The 18,953-nt window shown below is 39.7% G+C and overlaps 2 protein-coding genes and 3 non-coding genes across 5 annotated transcripts in view; all 5 read left to right on the forward strand.

Moving 5' to 3' along the window:
- Nucleotides 1-18,953, forward strand: part of LOC133463244 (uncharacterized) — a 401,257-nt gene that overhangs the window by 126,567 nt on the left and 255,737 nt on the right. The gene's annotated exons all lie outside the window — the stretch shown is intronic.
- LOC133463730 (myelin and lymphocyte protein-like) lies at nt 1,692-9,699 on the forward strand. The gene is made up of 4 exons (XM_061745441.1): nt 1,692-1,937; nt 8,010-8,177; nt 8,270-8,392; nt 9,234-9,699. Exons 1-4 carry the CDS (start codon nt 1,848-1,850, stop codon nt 9,306-9,308), a joined length of 456 nt encoding a protein of 151 aa, XP_061601425.1. The 5' UTR covers nt 1,692-1,847; the 3' UTR covers nt 9,309-9,699.
- On the forward strand, nt 15,398-15,491 carry trnai-uau (transfer RNA isoleucine (anticodon UAU)). Its single transcript has 2 exons — nt 15,398-15,435; nt 15,456-15,491. It is a non-coding gene; the product is annotated as a tRNA-Ile (tRNA).
- On the forward strand, nt 17,072-17,165 carry trnai-uau (transfer RNA isoleucine (anticodon UAU)). The gene is made up of 2 exons: nt 17,072-17,109; nt 17,130-17,165. It is a non-coding gene; the product is annotated as a tRNA-Ile (tRNA).
- On the forward strand, nt 18,370-18,463 carry trnai-uau (transfer RNA isoleucine (anticodon UAU)). The gene is made up of 2 exons: nt 18,370-18,407; nt 18,428-18,463. It is a non-coding gene; the product is annotated as a tRNA-Ile (tRNA).

The raw sequence follows: 18,953 nt of genomic DNA on the forward strand, positions 1-18,953 counted from the left end.
CGCACGCACGCACGCACGCACGCACGCACGCACGCACGCACGCACGCACGCACGCACACACACACACACACACATGCACACACACACACACACACACACGCACGCACGCACGCACGCACGCACGCACACACACACACACACACACACACACACACACACACACACACACATGCACACAGCACACTTCAAAGATTTTGCTCTGGATAAAGGTTTGACAATTCCAAATGTATGTGCATAAATGATTACACTTTATGGATATGTTTAAGATCTATGACATTAAATAAATAAAACTTATATTAAAATAAATTCTTGTGTTGGTTGAGAGTCATTTGCGGTGCAGAGTGGAGGGGTCTGTGAACTCTCATGAGAAAACATACCTTATTTGTTGTAGGTGATATAATATATCAAATATTATTTGTGATAAGGCAGTAAACTTGAAATAAAAATTACCCATGCATTCAGACTCATCAAGACAAATATCAGTTTATAACACTTTTTTCATATGTCTTTATATCTTCTGAGATCTCCAGAAAACATTTTCCAAATTGACTTAAATACCTTGAAGCTACTGAAATCTGTATGATCCAATACATATAAATAACTGTATCTGTAAGAACTCTCATCTGATAATTTTGTAGACATTTTGAGACGTTCATGTCCATCCTTTACAGTAGTCCTGCTGGATTAATGAGCCTGCAGGTTGTTGTATTTCCTGTTCTCCCCCTCTCTTTTAACAATCTTTACCAAGTACATGCCATCAAATCAGAGTTGTATTATTAAAGTGCTTAGAAACAAGCTCAGGTTTCCAGTAAGGTATTTGGAAAAGCAAAAAGTGGTACAAAGAAAAAGGGTATGTGCTGTTCCTAAACATCACAACAACAGTTACACCGTATTAAATTTCTCTTCAGGGTAGAAATAGCTGTAAATGAAGCACAAAAACATCACTACATGATCATTACTAGAGTCATAACCAGTGGGACGATGTTGCTGATGTGAACCACTGTGAACCAAAGTCTACACTTCATTTAGTCACAACAAATGATGAAGTTACAAATTGGATTTAAAGGTGATTTTAATGCCTCAATGGACTTCTTATGATAATGTGAATACTTTCTCATGTCTTAGTGAGTCAGGAGGATATTAGATGGTGGATGTGGATTGAAATAATATCATCTCAGCCCTCAACCTCGGCTGTGATGCTCACAAGATAAACCAGCTATGGTTGTAAGTTCAGGGTGCGGATCTGGGTGATAATTTTGCACAGGTTTATCACGACAAATAGACCCTTCTTGTTGCACACAGTCATGTGATTCATGATTAACATACCGGTAAATACATTAACAATGGAAACTTTAAAATAAAGTTATGACGCTGAAGAAAACTATGTCCACGAACAAAACTAATCTGTATTTTGAAAATAAAACCTGTTTTAAAGTTGCTGTGTTTAATACAAATAGAGGCTACAGACACTGAGGTGCTTCAAAATAAGGGCTCATGAAGGTAGTGAAACCTGGAAACCCAGTAAGCTGTTTCTTCACTTAACAGTAACAATGGCTGCATCTGCTGCCTCAGGACACATAATTCCTCTTCTGGTTGCCTCAAAAGCTTGCTACAGTTTACCAGCTCTCAGTAAACGCCAGGCAGCCTGGGTGCTTGTTGAAGAAGGGTGTGTCTGTCTGTTTCAGGAGCTGCTGTGGGAAGGGGATCTCTCACCCCACAAAAGCACAACGTGTTTGTCTGCTAACTTGGCTTTGCTATAAGGGCCAGTTACACCTGCTGCTGCTCCGTTAGTCCGCTCACTCGCTGTTGCCTCGGCACTGGGAGAAGAAACAGGGAAACAGGGAGCCATGGCTGCAACTACTCAGGCTATGGGGAGCCTTCCCAGTGGCTTCGGGATATGCACAACTGCCCCGGATATATTTTACCTTCCTGAACTGGTGAGTGAGAAAATGTCAGTACAAAACCAAGGTGCTGAACCCGAAGTAAATTATTTAAATGTTTTCTGCAAATATTTGTTTTGAATTTATTAGTTCTAAACATACAAAACTAGATGTTTTTATTGTGTTTCAATGAATTTGAATTGAATTAGACATGGAAAATGACAATGAGATCATTGAATCAGAAAAGGTATATAGTATAAGTAAAACAACCAATCAATACTTATACCAACAAACAATCAATACCAACAAAACTTGATTCAATTATGATAAAAAAAGCAATTGGTTGGACAACTTTATATACGCTGCTGTTTTCACATTGAAAAGTTTAATAAACGGCATTTAAACCATCTTTAGTTATTTAGCATTTAAACCAAAGACGTTAAGCTGCAATCATGAGAACGATCAAATTCATCCCTAGAAATGTATATCTATATAAATATAACGGCTGAAGTTCATTTTGATGAAAAGTGTTATTCATTTGAGCGGAAAAGGAGACAAGGAAACATGTTCCCCACATGGGAGGAGCACCTACATCTCTTCACCTCTCACATTTCACTCATATTGTGTCTCTGTTACTAATCTAAGAAAGAATGCGGTCAGCTCTTCTTCTCCCTGAATGCTAACAAAAAGGTGGAAACTGCTCACATAACCGATGAGACAAAACTGCAACGATACCAAACAAAGGGCAAATTTCACACATCAAATCCAAGAGACTGATGCTAGATTATGTAGGATTTTCTTCCTGTGACTGGAGATAACAGAACAGAAAAAAAGCTCCTTAGATTGACCTGGATATGCCTTTTAATTTAAATATTATGCACCCTGGCAGATGAAAGAAAAAGTTAAAGAATAATGATTTTAAAAGACAAGTCTAATAAAATATGACAGATCAGCTGTGTTTCCCAAAACTACAGGGGAGTCCAAATATGATTAAAGATAAACAATAATAAAGTCTGACATACCAACCACATGTCACCACCAACGCACAGCAGAATAATAAACATGTAGGTCCTGCACGCAAAAGTTTGCACAATGTGTTGAAGCAAAAACTTGGGGGGAGAAGTTTGGTGAGATCGTGGATAGAGACTTTCGATCACCTCTAAGAAGATTCTGGCAAACTATACCAACACTGTGAGGGTGAGGTGGTGTTGAGCTTCACAGGGAGGCTGCCAGGAAAAGGGAGGAACACTTCAAGGATCAAGAAAGTTGTCTGTCCTACCAACATGTCTTCCTCAAAGTGTTCCTCAGGGCTCCAGAGGTGGATGAGATCTGACCTGAAACCCTTGAGGCTCCGGATGTTCTATGGTTGTCTTGACTGACACGGCTCTGCTGCATCTGCACGTTAGGAATGGCAGACTGGCGCTGAGGTCCACAGTGTGAATCCCACTCCTCCCCTGGTGAAGTCTTGCTCTGGCCGTAGAACACTGGAACATCTCTGTACTCTTGTTTAGGTCCTGGAGGGGGGTGGCAGTTTTCCCATCCAGTCCACATGTGCTTTGTGGATGTCCGATCATGTCCTTGGGGTTACTCCAGGAGTATTGGATACTAGGTCCATTACCAAGGGCCATTTGGTCCCTGTACAAATTAAACAAAATATTACTGCATTGGATTCTTCAGGGCTGCCCTCTGACTGTGGTTAAAACCTTTATGTGCAGAATTTCTCAGAGGAACCAAGGGGAAGAAAGGGTGAGGCTTAGTGCTCTGATGATTCCACCCATACATTTGCCTTTTTCTAGATGATGTGGGCCTGTTGGTTTCATTGAGTAATGATCTCCAGCTCTAATCGGAGCAGTTAACAGCAAAGTGTGAAGCAGTGGGGATAAGAATCTGAAGCTCTGGCTCACAGTCCAGAAAGGGTGGAGTGACTTCTCTGGGTTGGGGTTGAGATGCCGTTTCAAGTAAAGTTAGTGTCGAAATCTCACTGTATCACAGTAAAAATGAAAAACTTCATTCATAAAGGAGTTCAAGTACTCAGTTGAGTTGTTTGGATGTGTCCCGGGCATCTTTCTGTGCAAGTGTTTCAGGCATGTCCAACTGGGAGCAGGCTCTGACGCAGACCTGGCACATGCCGGAGATTTTACAGATGTAGGCTGGCCTGGAAACACCTCAATGTGCTCCCTGCAGAGCTGGAGGGGTGTAGCCAAAGAGACGGGTGAGGTATGAGGATGAAGGAGAGGTGTTTGGAGGTGTTATCCCGTTCAGTTTTCCTTTTACTTTGTTCTTGCTTGTGAATGGTTTTGATTTAAGAAATTAAAAATGGATTCTTTCTCTTCTGACAATCATGGAAACTTTTTTTTCTGAGAGGTGTAGGCTGATACCAACATTTAGATCATACAATGAACACAAGTTAAATCATCCATTTATCATGTGTACAAGTGGAAAGGTTTTCTATCTTCCTCCATCAAAGGTGATTAACTTCTTCCTTTGGATTTTCAATAGTTAAAAACCGAGTCCTAAAAAGGGAAGAATTATCTTCAGTACATGTTTTTGTATAGTGTGCAGAAATATAATTTATGTAACTTTGAAGTGATTGATAGACATTTTACTCTATTATTTTGGCAACATTCCTCTCAGAGATTGTTTACATATTTCTGAACTGTTTCACAATCACAATGTGCTGACAAATGCTGCTTTATATGAGGAGCTGAGGAGGAGAATTTGCTGAATAGGCTCCAGCTAATCCAAAATGCAGCAGCCCGAGTGCTGACAGGAATCAGCAGGAGAGACCACGTCTCTCCAGTGTTAGCGTTGCTCCATTGGCTACCCGTAAAATTCAGAATCCAATTAAAAATGTTATTACTTGCGTATAAAGCCCAAAACGGGCTCCGCATTATTTGCAAGACCTGATAGTGCCTTATGTTCCTGGCAGAGCTCTCCGTTCTCGGAGTGCAGGTTTACTCATAGTTCCTAGAGTATCCAAATGTAGATTTGGAGGGTGGGCGTTCTGCTATCAGACACCATTTCTATGGAACCAACTTCCAATCTGGGTTAAGGTGGATCTGAACTCCCCCTGTTACTGAATCACTGTGATGTGAAGAGGATGCTCAGGGTTGTCCATGATCTTCTTCACTTTACAGAATATCCTCCTTCACACAATCAGCTCCAGCCTTCTTTGTTGGATTGAACTCTCCACAACAGACTTATGAACAATATTAAACATCTTGCTGCAAACATTGAAAGACCTAAGCTTCTTCACGAAGTAAACAGCATGTTGTATCTCTAGTCCAGTCTGCTGTCCAGGTGAACATTGAGGTATTTACACTCCTCCACCACCTCCACTTTTTCTCCCATGATGGAAAAACTACTTAACTTAATCCTGGCTCTCCTAAAAGCCACAATCAAGGTGAGACGATTGTTCCCACACCATGCCATAAACGGTCCATGAGTTCTCTCTACTCAGTCTCTTGTCCATCACTGATATATTCCAAAGCTCCAGAGTCATCTGAGTATTTCTGTACATTACAAGACTCCAACTTATGGTGGAAGTCTGAGGTGTACAGTGTGAAGATAAATGGCAACAGTCTCTGTGGTGGTCCTCGGCTGCTGACCACCTGGACCACCTAGTCAGCAATACAGGGGGTTTTGGAGACATCCATGTGTTTCTTCTGGAGTTTCCCACATAGCAATGCAGGCTGGAGGGCGTTAAATGCAATGGAGAAATCGAAGAACATGATTCTCACTGTGCTTGCTTCGTCCAGATGACTGTGGGTTTGCTGAAACAGGTGTATGATGGTATCTTCAACTCCAACCCCACAAGGGTAACCAAACTCCAGTGAGTCCTGGAATGTGCATGTTTGTTCATTCAGGTGGACCAAAAAGAGTCTGTCTCGGGCTTACATGATGAGATATGTTAGGGCTACAAGTCTTATGGCCCTTCTGTCCGATGGAAACAAATACCGTAGCTTCTAACAGGTGACGTTGTCTGAGTAGGACCCACATGATACCCGCTGGGGCAGTCTGTTATTTCAATACAGTTCAATTTACTAATAATATCTTGGCCATACTTGTACACTAAAGAAATGGTTTGGTACCCCTCCCGTTCACATCCACCACGACAGATCGTATGGAACCAGTCATAGTGGGGTGTGTGGGCTTTACGTGATGCCTCACAGAGGAATGTCTATGAGTCACGATTTGAAAGAAAACCACGGCGACTGCAGAATTGCTCATTACACCTTGGGTCAACACGTTTTTACTGCGTTTTTACTGCGTTTTTACTGCAAAACCGATAACTTCACCCAACGACATTTTGGATGCCTTCAGTTAGCACTAGTCCAGAAGAACCAGACGAGTTCTTTGTATCAGAGAAGAAATGATTGAGGTTGGCCTGTAAAACTAAAACAGAAGAAAAAAAGGACTTTTGGCATATTTTAAGAGAAATCTTGAAAGATTTGTTAGTTTATGACTGACATGAACTTAACGTGTAGAAAACCTTACCTTCACATGTTGTGTAAGATTCTTCTTTGTTTACTTATAGAAAGAAAATACTGTCTCAAATCAAGGAAAACTTTCAGGTTTTAAATGTAACCATCTTTTTTCCCCCTCAACTTCACCTTTCAATACTCATGATTTATACCATACTTACAGCAATACAGCAAATCAGGAACCCAATTCCTGTTGGTTGAGGTTCTATGTTCATCACAAGTTTATTTGTTTGCAAATTTAAAGATTTATTTTTTATTTCTAACTGTGACCATGAACAAGGGTTCACAATGCTTTAATGACTGCAAGAGGCACAGCAAAATCTTCTGTTTTGTAGGAAAACAGAAAGGTTAATAGAGATCATTAATAATAAACATTGACATCGGATGCTTCATCTGGTTTAACTGCTCTGCAGTGAATGGGATCTAAAAGGAAGATGTGGTCATGCAGTGGGTACGTATGATCACTATTGCAAAGTAATCCGGGCAGAGGTTATACAAAAAGAAGTCAACACTAAAGTGTTTAACAGTTGGGTTACCTGGCAAACTAAACAACACCCATTAACGTTTGAAAGGAGGTATTTGTTTAGTCCACGGTTGGAGATATGATCTCTGTTGCAGCTGATTACTTGTTTGCCAACGGTGTTTCAAACATTTTGCATTCAACCTTTCACCATTTGCTACACCTGATGTTTCTGATAAGATCGGGTAGATTTTCTTCTGCTCATGCCCATATTCTCCCAACATGGAGAGTACACACAAATGTAATGTCTGTAGAGTAGACGGCTTCTGCAAGCAACTGTTTAGCCAGCTATATCGTATCTTATTTTTCATTTCAACAAACACATTTGTGCTTTGCTCATATCTTCCTCTTTGGTTGATCATCAAATAGCAGACAAAGGACTAAAATTACAGGAAATGACTGGTACAATCCAGCAAATGAGTCTTAAATAATTGTTTGTGCACTGAAGAGCAAACTCAAAACTTATGATATACAGTACTACCAGATACTTCACAGATGTTTGTTACAATAGAAGAGCAAACATGCTAGAACAATACTACAAGTGTGGCGTATATCTACAGCAAAGACAGATACTCCTTTTATACAACATTTGTTGCTGTGCAGAGCCAGAAATGACATGATGAAACCACTTACTCTTTCTGCCTCTTCAAAGCATTTGCTATAAAGGTTATTACGTGAGTGCAATGCAAACGTGGGAGTGGCTGGTTTCACCACAGACATCAGACATCAACTGCATTTAAGTCCCATTCAGTGGGACTTAAATGGGAGTGGGCAGTGGGACAGTCATCCCCTGCTCATTTTCCACCGCTGGCCAGTAAACAGTACTGGTTTAACTCTACCCTGAAGAGATTTTGCAAAGATAGGCTCCACCAGCTGCCCCACAGTATTCATTTTGATCCTTTTACTCTTCGATAATGTGAATTCTGCTGTCTGTCTAGACACGGTAGTGTTTTGTGCAACAGAAGCATCGGCCTCTAAGGTCTTCATATAACAGTCGGCTGCCTCAAAAACTGCACAAAAAAAGGCACCTCGCTGAAATGAGCAGAAGTAACGGGGTTTGAGGAGATTCTAGGAGGAAGAAATGTAAATATCATAAATGAATACAGCATCTCTCCACGCCTGCAGGTGTTTGGTGGTTTGGTGTGGATTCTGGTGGCGTCGACTCTCGTCAGTCCTCCAAACCCTCTGGGATGGGTGATGTTCGTCTCCGTGTTCTGCTTCGTCATGACCTTCCTCTGGATGATTTTCTTCGCCGTCGGGTGTCATAACAGCAGTTCCTGCTGGGCTGCTGCTGTAAGATCAAAAAGTATTGATATCAAAAAGAAAATAGTTGGAAAATGCGATGGGGTGCGGCCACTGTCGTGATATTTCTTGTCCGTGCGCAGGACTTTGTTTACCACGGCCTGGCGGTGCTCTTCTACCTCAGTGCAGGCGTAAATTTGGCTTATGTCACGTTCCAGAAGAAGAGCGGGGAGTTTAGGATCTACCAGATTGATATTTCTGCTGTGGTGAGTCCCAATCACTTTTCAATTTCCCCTTATTCCATTCAACTACTGTAGCTTTTCTATACTTTTCTCCAGTCCAGTTACATACGGTCACGTCGTCTTTTGCATATTTTTAAAGATTTATTGACCTATCAGCAGTGTTTTTGAGCATCATAAAACCACCAGGCATCCTAAGAATGGAAAACCGATTCATAGTGGTTTGTTGCTGCGATTGGCTTTATCTTTAGAAAACAAAAAACCAATAATTCCCAGAAAGTTGCAGCAGTAAGTGCTTTCCCTGGTTCATTTAATTTGCTGGAGTAGTGAACCATGTTTGCTTCATATCAGAACTATCTGGGATGGATACAGTCGCTTCATGTTTGAGGCAAACTCTCAGGTGTTACAAGTTATGCCTCATAAATATAAAGTTCAGTAACTATGCAAAAAATGAAAAAGGTAATTGGATCTTTGGATTCTGCTATGAACTTTCTCTTTGGATATCTTTAAACCGGTCTTCCACCAGGACCCGGTGGTTTTTGTTGTGTGATGGCAGCTTGACAAGTTGGTCGCTTTGTTATGAGCTCGGATCTTCTATTCACTTCAGTTTTGACACTCATTTGTCTGAAAATGGACAGAATTGAACAACGAACAACGCCTTGTGGAGTTTCAGTGTTGATCATACGTGTAGTTACGGCTCTTTGCCTTTGTACAGTAAAATGACCACATAGTCCTGATGGTGGTGGCAAAAGATACAATGATCTTTCATGATTTTAAATGTCTTCCTCTTCATTAAAAGAAAACGGAAACTGTATAATCGGTATATTTACAACCGCACTGAGGTTATCTTTGTGTGTTTGTGTCTCAGGTGTTTGCCTTCGCCGCCACGTTCCTCTACTTCATCCACGCCATCCTCTCTGCCATCCGATGGAAACATTTCTGAAGAGCAAATCAGAGAGCGGTGCAGTGCATCTTTGTGCATCTGTGTGACAACGTGCATTTGTTTATGTATGTATGTGTGTGTGCACGTGTGAGTGTGCGTGATGGAGAGAACAAGAAAAACCTACAGTTTCCTTCTTTTCAATTCCTGTCTCCACTTCTGTTGTTTATTAATCAGTACCATCTGAAACCTGCAGCACACAGTGCATGACTGAGCTCACTAGACGCCTTTGATGCCCATTTTAATACGTTGCATCTTATTTTGTGATGTGGGCTGAGGTTTTGTGGGACAAGCACCATAAAATACAAAACACAGAAGTAAAAGTAAATAATAAAAATGAATTTGGCAGAAATGTCATGCTGTATGTATTGATCTATCCTTTATTAAATGAAATTGATGAGATTTTATCTTTTTTAATGAATATGGCATATATATATATATATATATATATATATATATATATATATATATATATATATATATATATATATATATATATATATATATCAAATAAAATAAAATAAAAGCACATGCTTTGTTGTGTTACATTATTGAACTATTTTACTGGATTCATGGAACAAGTCATTAAAAGAGCTTTCACACCCAACACAACCAGAGCTGATGTGTTTACCAACATCAACGATGCTGCAATTAGCAATAATGAGCAATAAACATGTTTACGGCAAATAAAGGAATACAACTTTTGCACATTAAGTTTGACGCTTGAGAAGAGTGTTATGACATTGAAAAAAAAACAACAAACCAACAAACTGCTGTTTGCTCGCTCAGTTACAGGACATGATTATAAAGCTTAAATTAGTTTGTCCTTTAACTTGTGTGACCTTGAAGACGAGCTATTCATGTGAATCAGGTGTTGGAGCAAGAACACGTCTAAACCAGTGGATACTGGGGACCAGGACTGGGAAACGCTCAGATGAATCACTGGTTGATCCACAGACCTTAAGCTGGGTATACACTGTGTGATATTTTAAATCGTTTGAGTCAGCCCTATCTGCACCACTAGATCGCTGAGTTCAAAAGTTCACAGCTCACGATTTATGGTCTCGCACTGCTCTGATGCGACCCGTCTGCTCACACTATACGTTCATAATCCTCACGTCGGACTTCTGTGTACTGGAACTGCAACGTCAAACAGAAGTGGAAGAGGAGGAAATCCGAAGTGGGAGACTCCAAAGATGCTCAGGAAAAACAAACGCGCTGCCTTAAGCCTGAATTATGGTTCCGCGTTAAATCGACGGCGTAACCGTACGGTGCGGGTCGCCGCGTACCCTACGCCGTAGGCTCTGCCTTGGTGTAACGCAAAACCGTAAATCAGCCTTTAATTTGTGCCATTCTGTGTGGCGATAAATGAAAAAAGATTAAACAACGTCGTGATTGGACAAGGAATTGGGTGGGCAGACGTGGGAAATGCAGTATTTTTTTTTCTGCTATTAAAACATGATATGTAATTTGAATTTGCAACACTTTAAACTACAAATAATAGTTTTTGACCGAACATCAGAGATTTGTGCATGCTCTCTGTGAAAGGATGAGTCCAATCGGGTCGTAGCTGCTTCAACTGTGATGCCTTCACGAGGAGCGACCAGGATTTCAAACACGTTTGATTTTCTTGCGAGCACACGATTCGCGATCGGGAGCTCATCGTGAGGTGTTAATCTCTCATTGTTACCCCACGTATACTGCACAAGGCACGACCAACGATTGGGTCGAAATCCGGCCTGATCCAAAAAATAGTCGCACAACTGGAAAATGGTCTCAAAAGGAGCCGATAATAGCACAGTGTCTGCCCGGCTTTACTGAACAACATCACTCATCTAACTTCCCATCGCCTAAAACCTGTTCACCTATTATAACTTATCATCTTTAGGTGCAAACTTTACCTTGAGGTGTTTTGTTTTACTAATAGTTTAGATAATCTCTAATTATTCTACTATACACGCTGCGCTGCTTCTTTTCATCTCAAACTACTGAGGTACAGGTTTGCAGCACAAACCTCTGAGTCTGCAGAGATCTTCACAGACTTTCTTTTTTCTTTTCTCAGCATCGATGCACACGCTGATGATCAAATGAAAGACGGTGTGGGGTTCAGTTTCTTGTCTGTGGCAGTAGTGTGGATGTGGGTAACGTTGTTTCTTTTTTTATCAAAACGTTTTTAACCGAGAGGGCCAAAAGAAGCTGAACTGGGGCTGCATCTGATCCTCAAGCTGGATTTCCCCATGTGTGGTTTGAGGTTTTCCCAGTGACCGTTAGGCATAAAGAGATCAAACCAGGATCCAAATCACCAACTTCCAGTTTGAAATCCTGAGACACAATTAGCCTTAATTAGACTTGTTTAAGTCCCAGGGCAAATAAAATTTAGATACAGATGGATTCAACTTTTTTTAATGCTTTAATTTTTTATCCTTCTGCTATCAAGTATATTGCAAACTCTCTTAATGTGATGAAATGGTGAAATAACATATTTGAACATAATTCTAGTCATGTCATTTACATCAATTAGAGTGTTGAGAAAATTCTAAAATGAGCCTTAATTTTCACCTGGGAAGAAGTGAACACATTCTGCACCTGAAGCTGACAGGTGCAACAAAAAAATCTTTGGTAGTAAATAAAAATAGTTAGCCTAAATCTCAAATGATGCTTTAGAGAAAGAAAGAAAAAAATCTTTCTCAGCAAAGGCCTGCAACACACTTAGATGCTGTCAGTAGAGTTCAGGGGTCAGCAACCCTGATCCTCGAGAACAGCTATCCAGCATGTTTTACATGTTTCCCTGCTTCCCCACACCCTGCACTTAGAAAGAAAAGTAACTTCAAATAATATCTTTTTAAATAGAAAAAAACCCTTAAATAATAAGAAATGTACTTCTAAAACCACCCACACCCCATGTAGTCACCAACTTATAAACACTAACACAACATCAGAGATCACTTGTTACAGAGAAAAGGAAAAGGCTTCTGTCTTTTATTGGATTTTTTTTTTGCCCAGTGTTGATAGCAACAAAAGGCATAACGGACAACTGGGTTTTCTTTTAAATAGTTTAGTGGTCTGAGGGACATTTGTAAAGCCAGTCTTTTTTTAAAATGTTATTTTAAATAAACACAAATGTGTGTGCATGTGTGTATTTCTGAATGTCTATAGGTAAATACATATCTTTCATAAACAACAATCATAAAACAAAATGAGCATCCTGGAGATTTTTTATCTTTTCATCATTTTCTTTTCCAGGCTTTGCTACTGAATAATCTGCATTAGGATGACCTGACCTGCTTGCTTTGCCGCCACCAGTCAGTCTGTCTAAGAAAACACGCTCCAGGCGTGTCGTGTCTCTGCTGCTCTCACTTTCCCCCTCAAACCTCACCCATCCTCTGCTCTCCGTCACACTCCAGCAGACACAAGCATTACGCTGTCAGAAAGTGTCAATTTGCTGCCAAGAGTAAGCATGAAAAGACAGTTTGTCATCTCCTTATTTTAGTCTCACCATACCCTTCTTATGTATTTGATGGATTTACTGGGTGGGATGTTTGTGAAGTAAGAAGAAGACACTGCACGTGCAGAAGATGGTTTGCAGACGGCATCTTTTTGACTTGTGATTGGAGATCTAAAATTCCTCCGAGCCAGCTGTGTGAATGAAGAGAGCACTCAGAGACAGGTGCAGTCAATTATTACAAGAGAAGTAACATCTTAACAGACATGTCGATAAAATATCAAAACTTCAGCACCACGTAGATGGAGTATCGATATTAACAAAATAAAAACTCTGAGGATGTGGAGCCAAAGTATTCCAGAAATGTGCTTTATGGAGCATGTCCTTTGCAAGCAGAATCTGCTGAGTAGTGACTGGAGACACGCTGCACACGTGGAGATGATAAATACAAAAGACCGTGTTGATCTTGGGCTTTTCGTGAAGCATTTCCCTCGAGGAGCTTGTTGTGATTTTGAAACGCTGCTGTGCAGACAGAAACGTTGGTACGCCAGGTCGCCGCAGGATCCTGGTTTATTACGAAATACAAAGCTGATGTCATTTTACTCCGACCAGTGATGACGTCCTGCAGAGCATTACTTCATCACAACTTTCCTTAATCATGAATGAGATATGAGGATTATTGTTTTTAACTTTGGAAAATGTTCTTGTTGTTCTTGCTGTTTTTTTGCTATACTGTCAAATTAACAAGTGATGTCAAATTCTGTTTCTTTAACAAATTGTTTCTGATCAGTTACTCAGATTCACATCCAGCAAAACAAGGTTTGAGAGATCTAGTCGTGACATTTTTCTTAGCCATTTTTCTTTTTCCCATGCAGTTATATTTACAAAACCAGTTGTTTATCTGAGAGACCGGCAGCACAACACCGCAGTTAAATATTTATTTGCAAATGTTCATCTTATTTTGCTAGTGTTGTAGCTTTCACATCAGTTTGTTCATCAGAAGTGGAGTAATGAGAAGGTGCCAGTAGCTTCCTCTGCTTCACATCTCCCCAGCCTTCTTCTTATCCCAGCATCCCTTTCATCCTCGTCTCTTCATCTACCCTCCTCTTTCCACTGAACTTCAACCCTCAGCTCGTCTTCTATAACCCACTTTTTTCTGTTTCTCCTATTCACTCTCCTCTAATTCCCCTTGTTCTTCCCTCCACTGTCTTCCCGAATAAATAAATAAATGATATCACCACGGAGTCGCTGCTGAGTGTTGTGAATTCAACCATCTCCAAGAGTTTTTCTGAGCTTTGAACCTCGTATGTCACTTTACTTCCAGCAGTGTATAACCATAATGATCCAGCCTGACAGACATGCTCCTCTGTTTTCTGGAGTCTGGCTGAACAGACTGGAGAGAAACAGGCGCAGAGACGGAGCACTGTGGCATCTCCAGCTATAACCCCGTGACAGAAAGTTAACTGCTGTGGGTTCTCAACAGTGAGCCGATAAATATCACTCTGCTACTTCCATCATGTACTTACCATCCCCTTCATAACGGTATTTCTAAACCAACATTTAGAAAGAAAGAAAGAAAAAAAGAAAGAAAGAAAGAAAGAAAGAAAGAAAGAAAGAAAGAAAGAAAGAAAGAAAGAAAGAAAGAAAGAAAGAAAGAACGTTACATCAGAGCAATGGTGAGGTTGTGAGTTGGAGCTTCACTAGATGTGTTTACTGATTTTAATCTTTTTTGAGCTTAAAACACTGGACAAACTTCTGAACTTAGTTTTTTCTTTTTCATATTCAAGATTTTTATCAGCTGTTGAATTTCAGGGAAAGAGTTTATATTCAACGGGCTTCACAATCACAACAGAGTTGATTTTAATGTTTTATTTCTGTTCTGGTGCTGTTATTAGGACTACAAGACTACGTGGTTTGATTGTTACTAATCTTTCATTTCATCTGCAGCAGATAACACACTGCATTTAAAGATTAAAAAGAACAACGGCACATGTTTTGAACACTCTTGGGATAGAATGGCTTGTTGATTTCCACTGTGATTTTTCAAACTGCATTTTCTCTTTGACTTTTATTTTTTAGAACCCCAGCTTTAAAATCCTGATTGCTTTAATGTTATTTATTTATTTTGAATCCAGCTATAAAAAAATCACCAAAATGGTTCAGTATTTGTTCATAGTAAATTGTGCATCCATTGTAGCTCTGTGTTAGAGGCTCCTTTCATCCACTTCACTTTCACCAACCCAAATGCAATCACACAACCGTCCATGCACACACGGGTGACTAGACTCAGAACCTTTGTTGCAGACTGTTTACCGTGGCTTTCCTCCTGTGCAAAGATTTGTCATAATGCAGATTTTGCAGCATTGAGTTCACGTCAATCTGCAGAAAATCCTGTTAACATATATACAAATATAACGCTTCACTATCAAAAAGCAAAATCATGAATGCAAGCTTTGTACAGAATAAAAACTGCTGATGGATGTTTACTGTTGAACATTTCAGTTGTAGATTTTTGATCAAAGTGTGAAGAACTGAGATTGAAACAAACTTCAAGCTTTGAAATTCAGCAACAATCTCACTATTATCAACGTTATAATCCAGAGTTGTTTTTATATGATATCTACATGCTTTTGCATCCCCAAACACATGAGTTCCAGTGGCGTAATTGGTCAGCGCATGGTACTTATAAGACAGTATGATGATGGGCAATGCCAAGGTTGTGAGTTCAAGCCTCACCTGGAACATTTATAGACTTCAAATATACTGAAGGTATTTTGTGACTTCCTGTAAATTATCTCCTCTTATACTCATTTGATTAAAAAGAACTCTAAAAGAAAATTTTAAATCCAGATGAATTGTGAAAATGCCTTAAACTGTTTCTATAGGGAAATAACTTCAACATATCCACAAGCGTCACACTGGAAGTGCAGGACGTTGTGTTCTGCTGGTTTTGCTGGCGTATATCAGGAGAGGTGTGCAATCAAAACTCCTGCTGATATGTTGCTTTACACTGTTTAAGGAAAATTATGTGAACATCTCAACTGCATGTCCGTCTGCAGAAACTGACCTGAGACACTTATACTCAAAGGCTTGACATCTGTTCTTGGTTCCTGAAGATGTTTCATTCTTATAAACTGTTGGAGTCGTATGCAAATCACTGAGCATGCTGTTACTTCGGTTAGAGGTTTATGTCTTGTTGTCTTGTTTATGCCTGAACAATCATAAGCTTCCAGATTTCAAGGACTTGATAACTTATTTCTCACCACTATTTAAAGAAAATAGTGCTAGACTTGTTATCGTCTTTTTCACACCTGCAGGAAACAAATTTCCGTGATAAATATATTTATCCAGTAATTCTCTCTTCAGCTGGAGTGAAGAGGCTACTTGCTCCATGAGCTGCAATTATCTGATCCAACTTACTTAAATATGCAGCTTTTTTTATTTCCATCACCGCCTGTTTCATCTAAACTAGACTTGGTTTTATCTGCTCTTTTTTCTGACAGTGTTATTAATATAAAAGGCCGTGTGGTCTGAATTTGACTAACATATCCTCACACCATCATCCTCGCCAGATGACGGTCCCAGAACAAATTTCTGCTTGTTTCTCTGACAGACTGTGAGTCGGAGACTTACAAGGAGCTTTTCTTTATTAAATAAGAAATGATATATTTTTGTTTAGTCTTTGCACACAGACACAAGCTAATCAATTACAAATATTTACAATCACACTGACTGAAGGCAGCTATTAAATACCAAATTAATTTAGTGTAAAACTTGTTGATGTTTGTGTGTTGGTGCTTGTTTCTCTGATGTTTGGCCTGCGTGATGTAAGATCCAAGGTGATGAATTCAAACCTCAGCTGGAGTGTCTCGGGCCTTTTGTAAAGAAAAATCAGTGTTTGCTGTTAACAGACTGGCATCATAAAGTCAGGGATCTGAATGATTATTTAGGTTTTTAGGTTTTTAATATAGATTTTCACTTTCAGTGTAGTATCGTTGGACCACATGGTCTTAATATCACCATTGAGTCACTTGGTATCCACAGTCTCCTGTAGGTATAACATTGGTATAACATTGTATGTGAACAGTGATAATGTATGTTTTTTTTCTTTTTTAGATTTAGTGGTTAACTCCGACTCTGTTGTGAGTTTGAGCCTCACTTGTTGCACTTATGCTCTTTAGCCAGTTGATCTGTTCAGACAAACAAGGCAGATGATAAAGGATCCCACCACATTGTTCAAAAGAATTCACTGTCAAATACATTTATGTGACAATACGCGTCCAGGATTCGTCTAACCTCTAAAGCTCTATCCGTCAGCATGCCAGCTCCAGTGGCGCAATCGGTCAGCGCACGGTACTTATAAAGCAGTACGTTGATGAGCAATGCCGAGGTTGTGAGTTCGAGCCTCACCTGGAGCATTTAATGCACTTTAATGAACCCCTCTCTACAGACATATATGTTTGTAACTGAAAGATATGTATTTCCACAAGGGAAAAGGAACATTTCTAGGCCTGTTTGATGTGAGGTTTCATAAAACAGTGGAACAACAGGATGGCTTTCAAGGACTAATACATTATTTATTCATCATTTTCCAGCACGTCCTCAAAATGCCCCTGGAAGCCAAGGACTTTGTGTCACTATTACTGTTTTCAGAATAAATCTGGATTATCACATTGTGAAATTAAAAGTTACAAGGGGGGGCTGTTAACACCCAGCAGGCTCACCTTTCACATGTTGAGGGATGATGGTGGTGATTTAAACAAATTGCCATAATAAAAAAGATCATCAGTCAGCAGGTCTTTCATAAGGTGAAGTTGTAAGATCTATGTGAGAAGAAGTACCGTATATATATATACTGTTATTAATATGACCAGACCATGTGGGTGGAAACTGACTAACATATCCTCACACCATCATCCTCCCCAGATGACTCCTCAGTCCCAGAACAAATCTGTGCTGGTTTCTCTGACAAATTGTGAGTTGGAGCCTTATGTGGAGCTTTTTTTTAATTTAACAACAAAATAATCTGTTTCTGCTGTCTTTGCAGGAACACAGAACTTAAAAGATGGGCAATATTCACACCACATTGACTGAACCAAATTATTGAATTCTAACTACGATACTAATGAAAATAAAAACGTGTAAATTACACATGGACTGTGTCAGTTGTACATCCTCTGATGAAACCTTCTTGAACTATTATTTGAAACACGGATATATTTAAACGTAGTGAAAACCCAATGAAACAAAAATTGTCCACCACTTTATCCACAGAGTTCCAACGTTTTTAGGGAAACGTCAGAATGAGCTCAGATTCGGTTTGATTTCCACAATTACAGCTTCACAGAGCACGCTCCAGGCTTCATAAAGCCAAAGGGTTTTTTCTTAGTTAATTTACATTTTCAGTGTAGTATCCTAGGACCAAAGGGTCTGAATATTCAGGCACTTGATATCTACAATCTGTGCAAACACACATAAAGGAGATGAGAAAGGCCTCCAGCTCACTGTTCAAAAAAAAAAAATAAACAATTCCCTATCAAATATATCTGTGTAAGCTCTTCTGTCAGTCATCTAATTGATTATTTGATTCAATCATGCTCAGTCACTGCTTTTAAACATGCAGCTCCAGTGGCGCAATCGGTCAGCGCACGGTACTTATAAGACAGTACGTTGTTGAGCAATGCCGAAGTTGTGAGTTCGAGCCTCACCTGGAGCATTTATGGATGTCAGAAAGCTCTGTAGTCCAGTCTCTGCAGATGAGCTTATTAAAATGTTGTCTCTAGCATTTAGTACCCCAACCCATCTTGCATCTCTGCCTGAGCAGATTTCTGTGACTTTTTTTTATTTTTTTGTATTAGTATTCAGTATAAGGTCTGCTGAAGTCAACTTTGTCAACTACAAATCTGCACTTATCTCAGACTCAGAGGTTGGGAGTTTCCCGGAGCATTTCTAATCTTTTATGATTTAATATGTGCATTCAAAATAATTACTTTATAAAGCAGTGACTCAGCTTCAGCGGCGCAATCAGTCAGTGTGCAGCACTTATAAGCCAGTATGCTGTTGATCGATGTTGAGGGTGAGTTCAGTTGTGAGCATTTACAGACTTACAGAGAAATCCTTTGTCCAGTTTTTAGACATTAAATGTTTAAAGCTTTATCTTCAAACAATTAACATTACATTTGTTTAGGTTGAACATCAACATAGCT

The sequence above is a fragment of the Cololabis saira genome, chromosome 17 (assembly GCF_033807715.1).
Source record: "Cololabis saira isolate AMF1-May2022 chromosome 17, fColSai1.1, whole genome shotgun sequence".
Taxonomy (NCBI): Eukaryota; Metazoa; Chordata; class Actinopteri; order Beloniformes; family Belonidae; genus Cololabis; species Cololabis saira.

Bases quoted from the DNA above. Each gene is read 5' to 3' on its own strand.
- LOC133463730 (XM_061745441.1), top strand. From the start codon at position 1,848: ATGGCTGCAACTACTCAGGCTATGGGGAGCCTTCCCAGTGGCTTCGGG. The intron at 1,938-8,009 runs GTGAGTGAGAAA...CCACGCCTGCAG, and splicing joins TATTTTACCTTCCTGAACTG to GTGTTTGGTGGTTTGGTGTG. The intron at 8,178-8,269 runs GTAAGATCAAAA...GTCCGTGCGCAG, and splicing joins GTTCCTGCTGGGCTGCTGCT to GACTTTGTTTACCACGGCCT.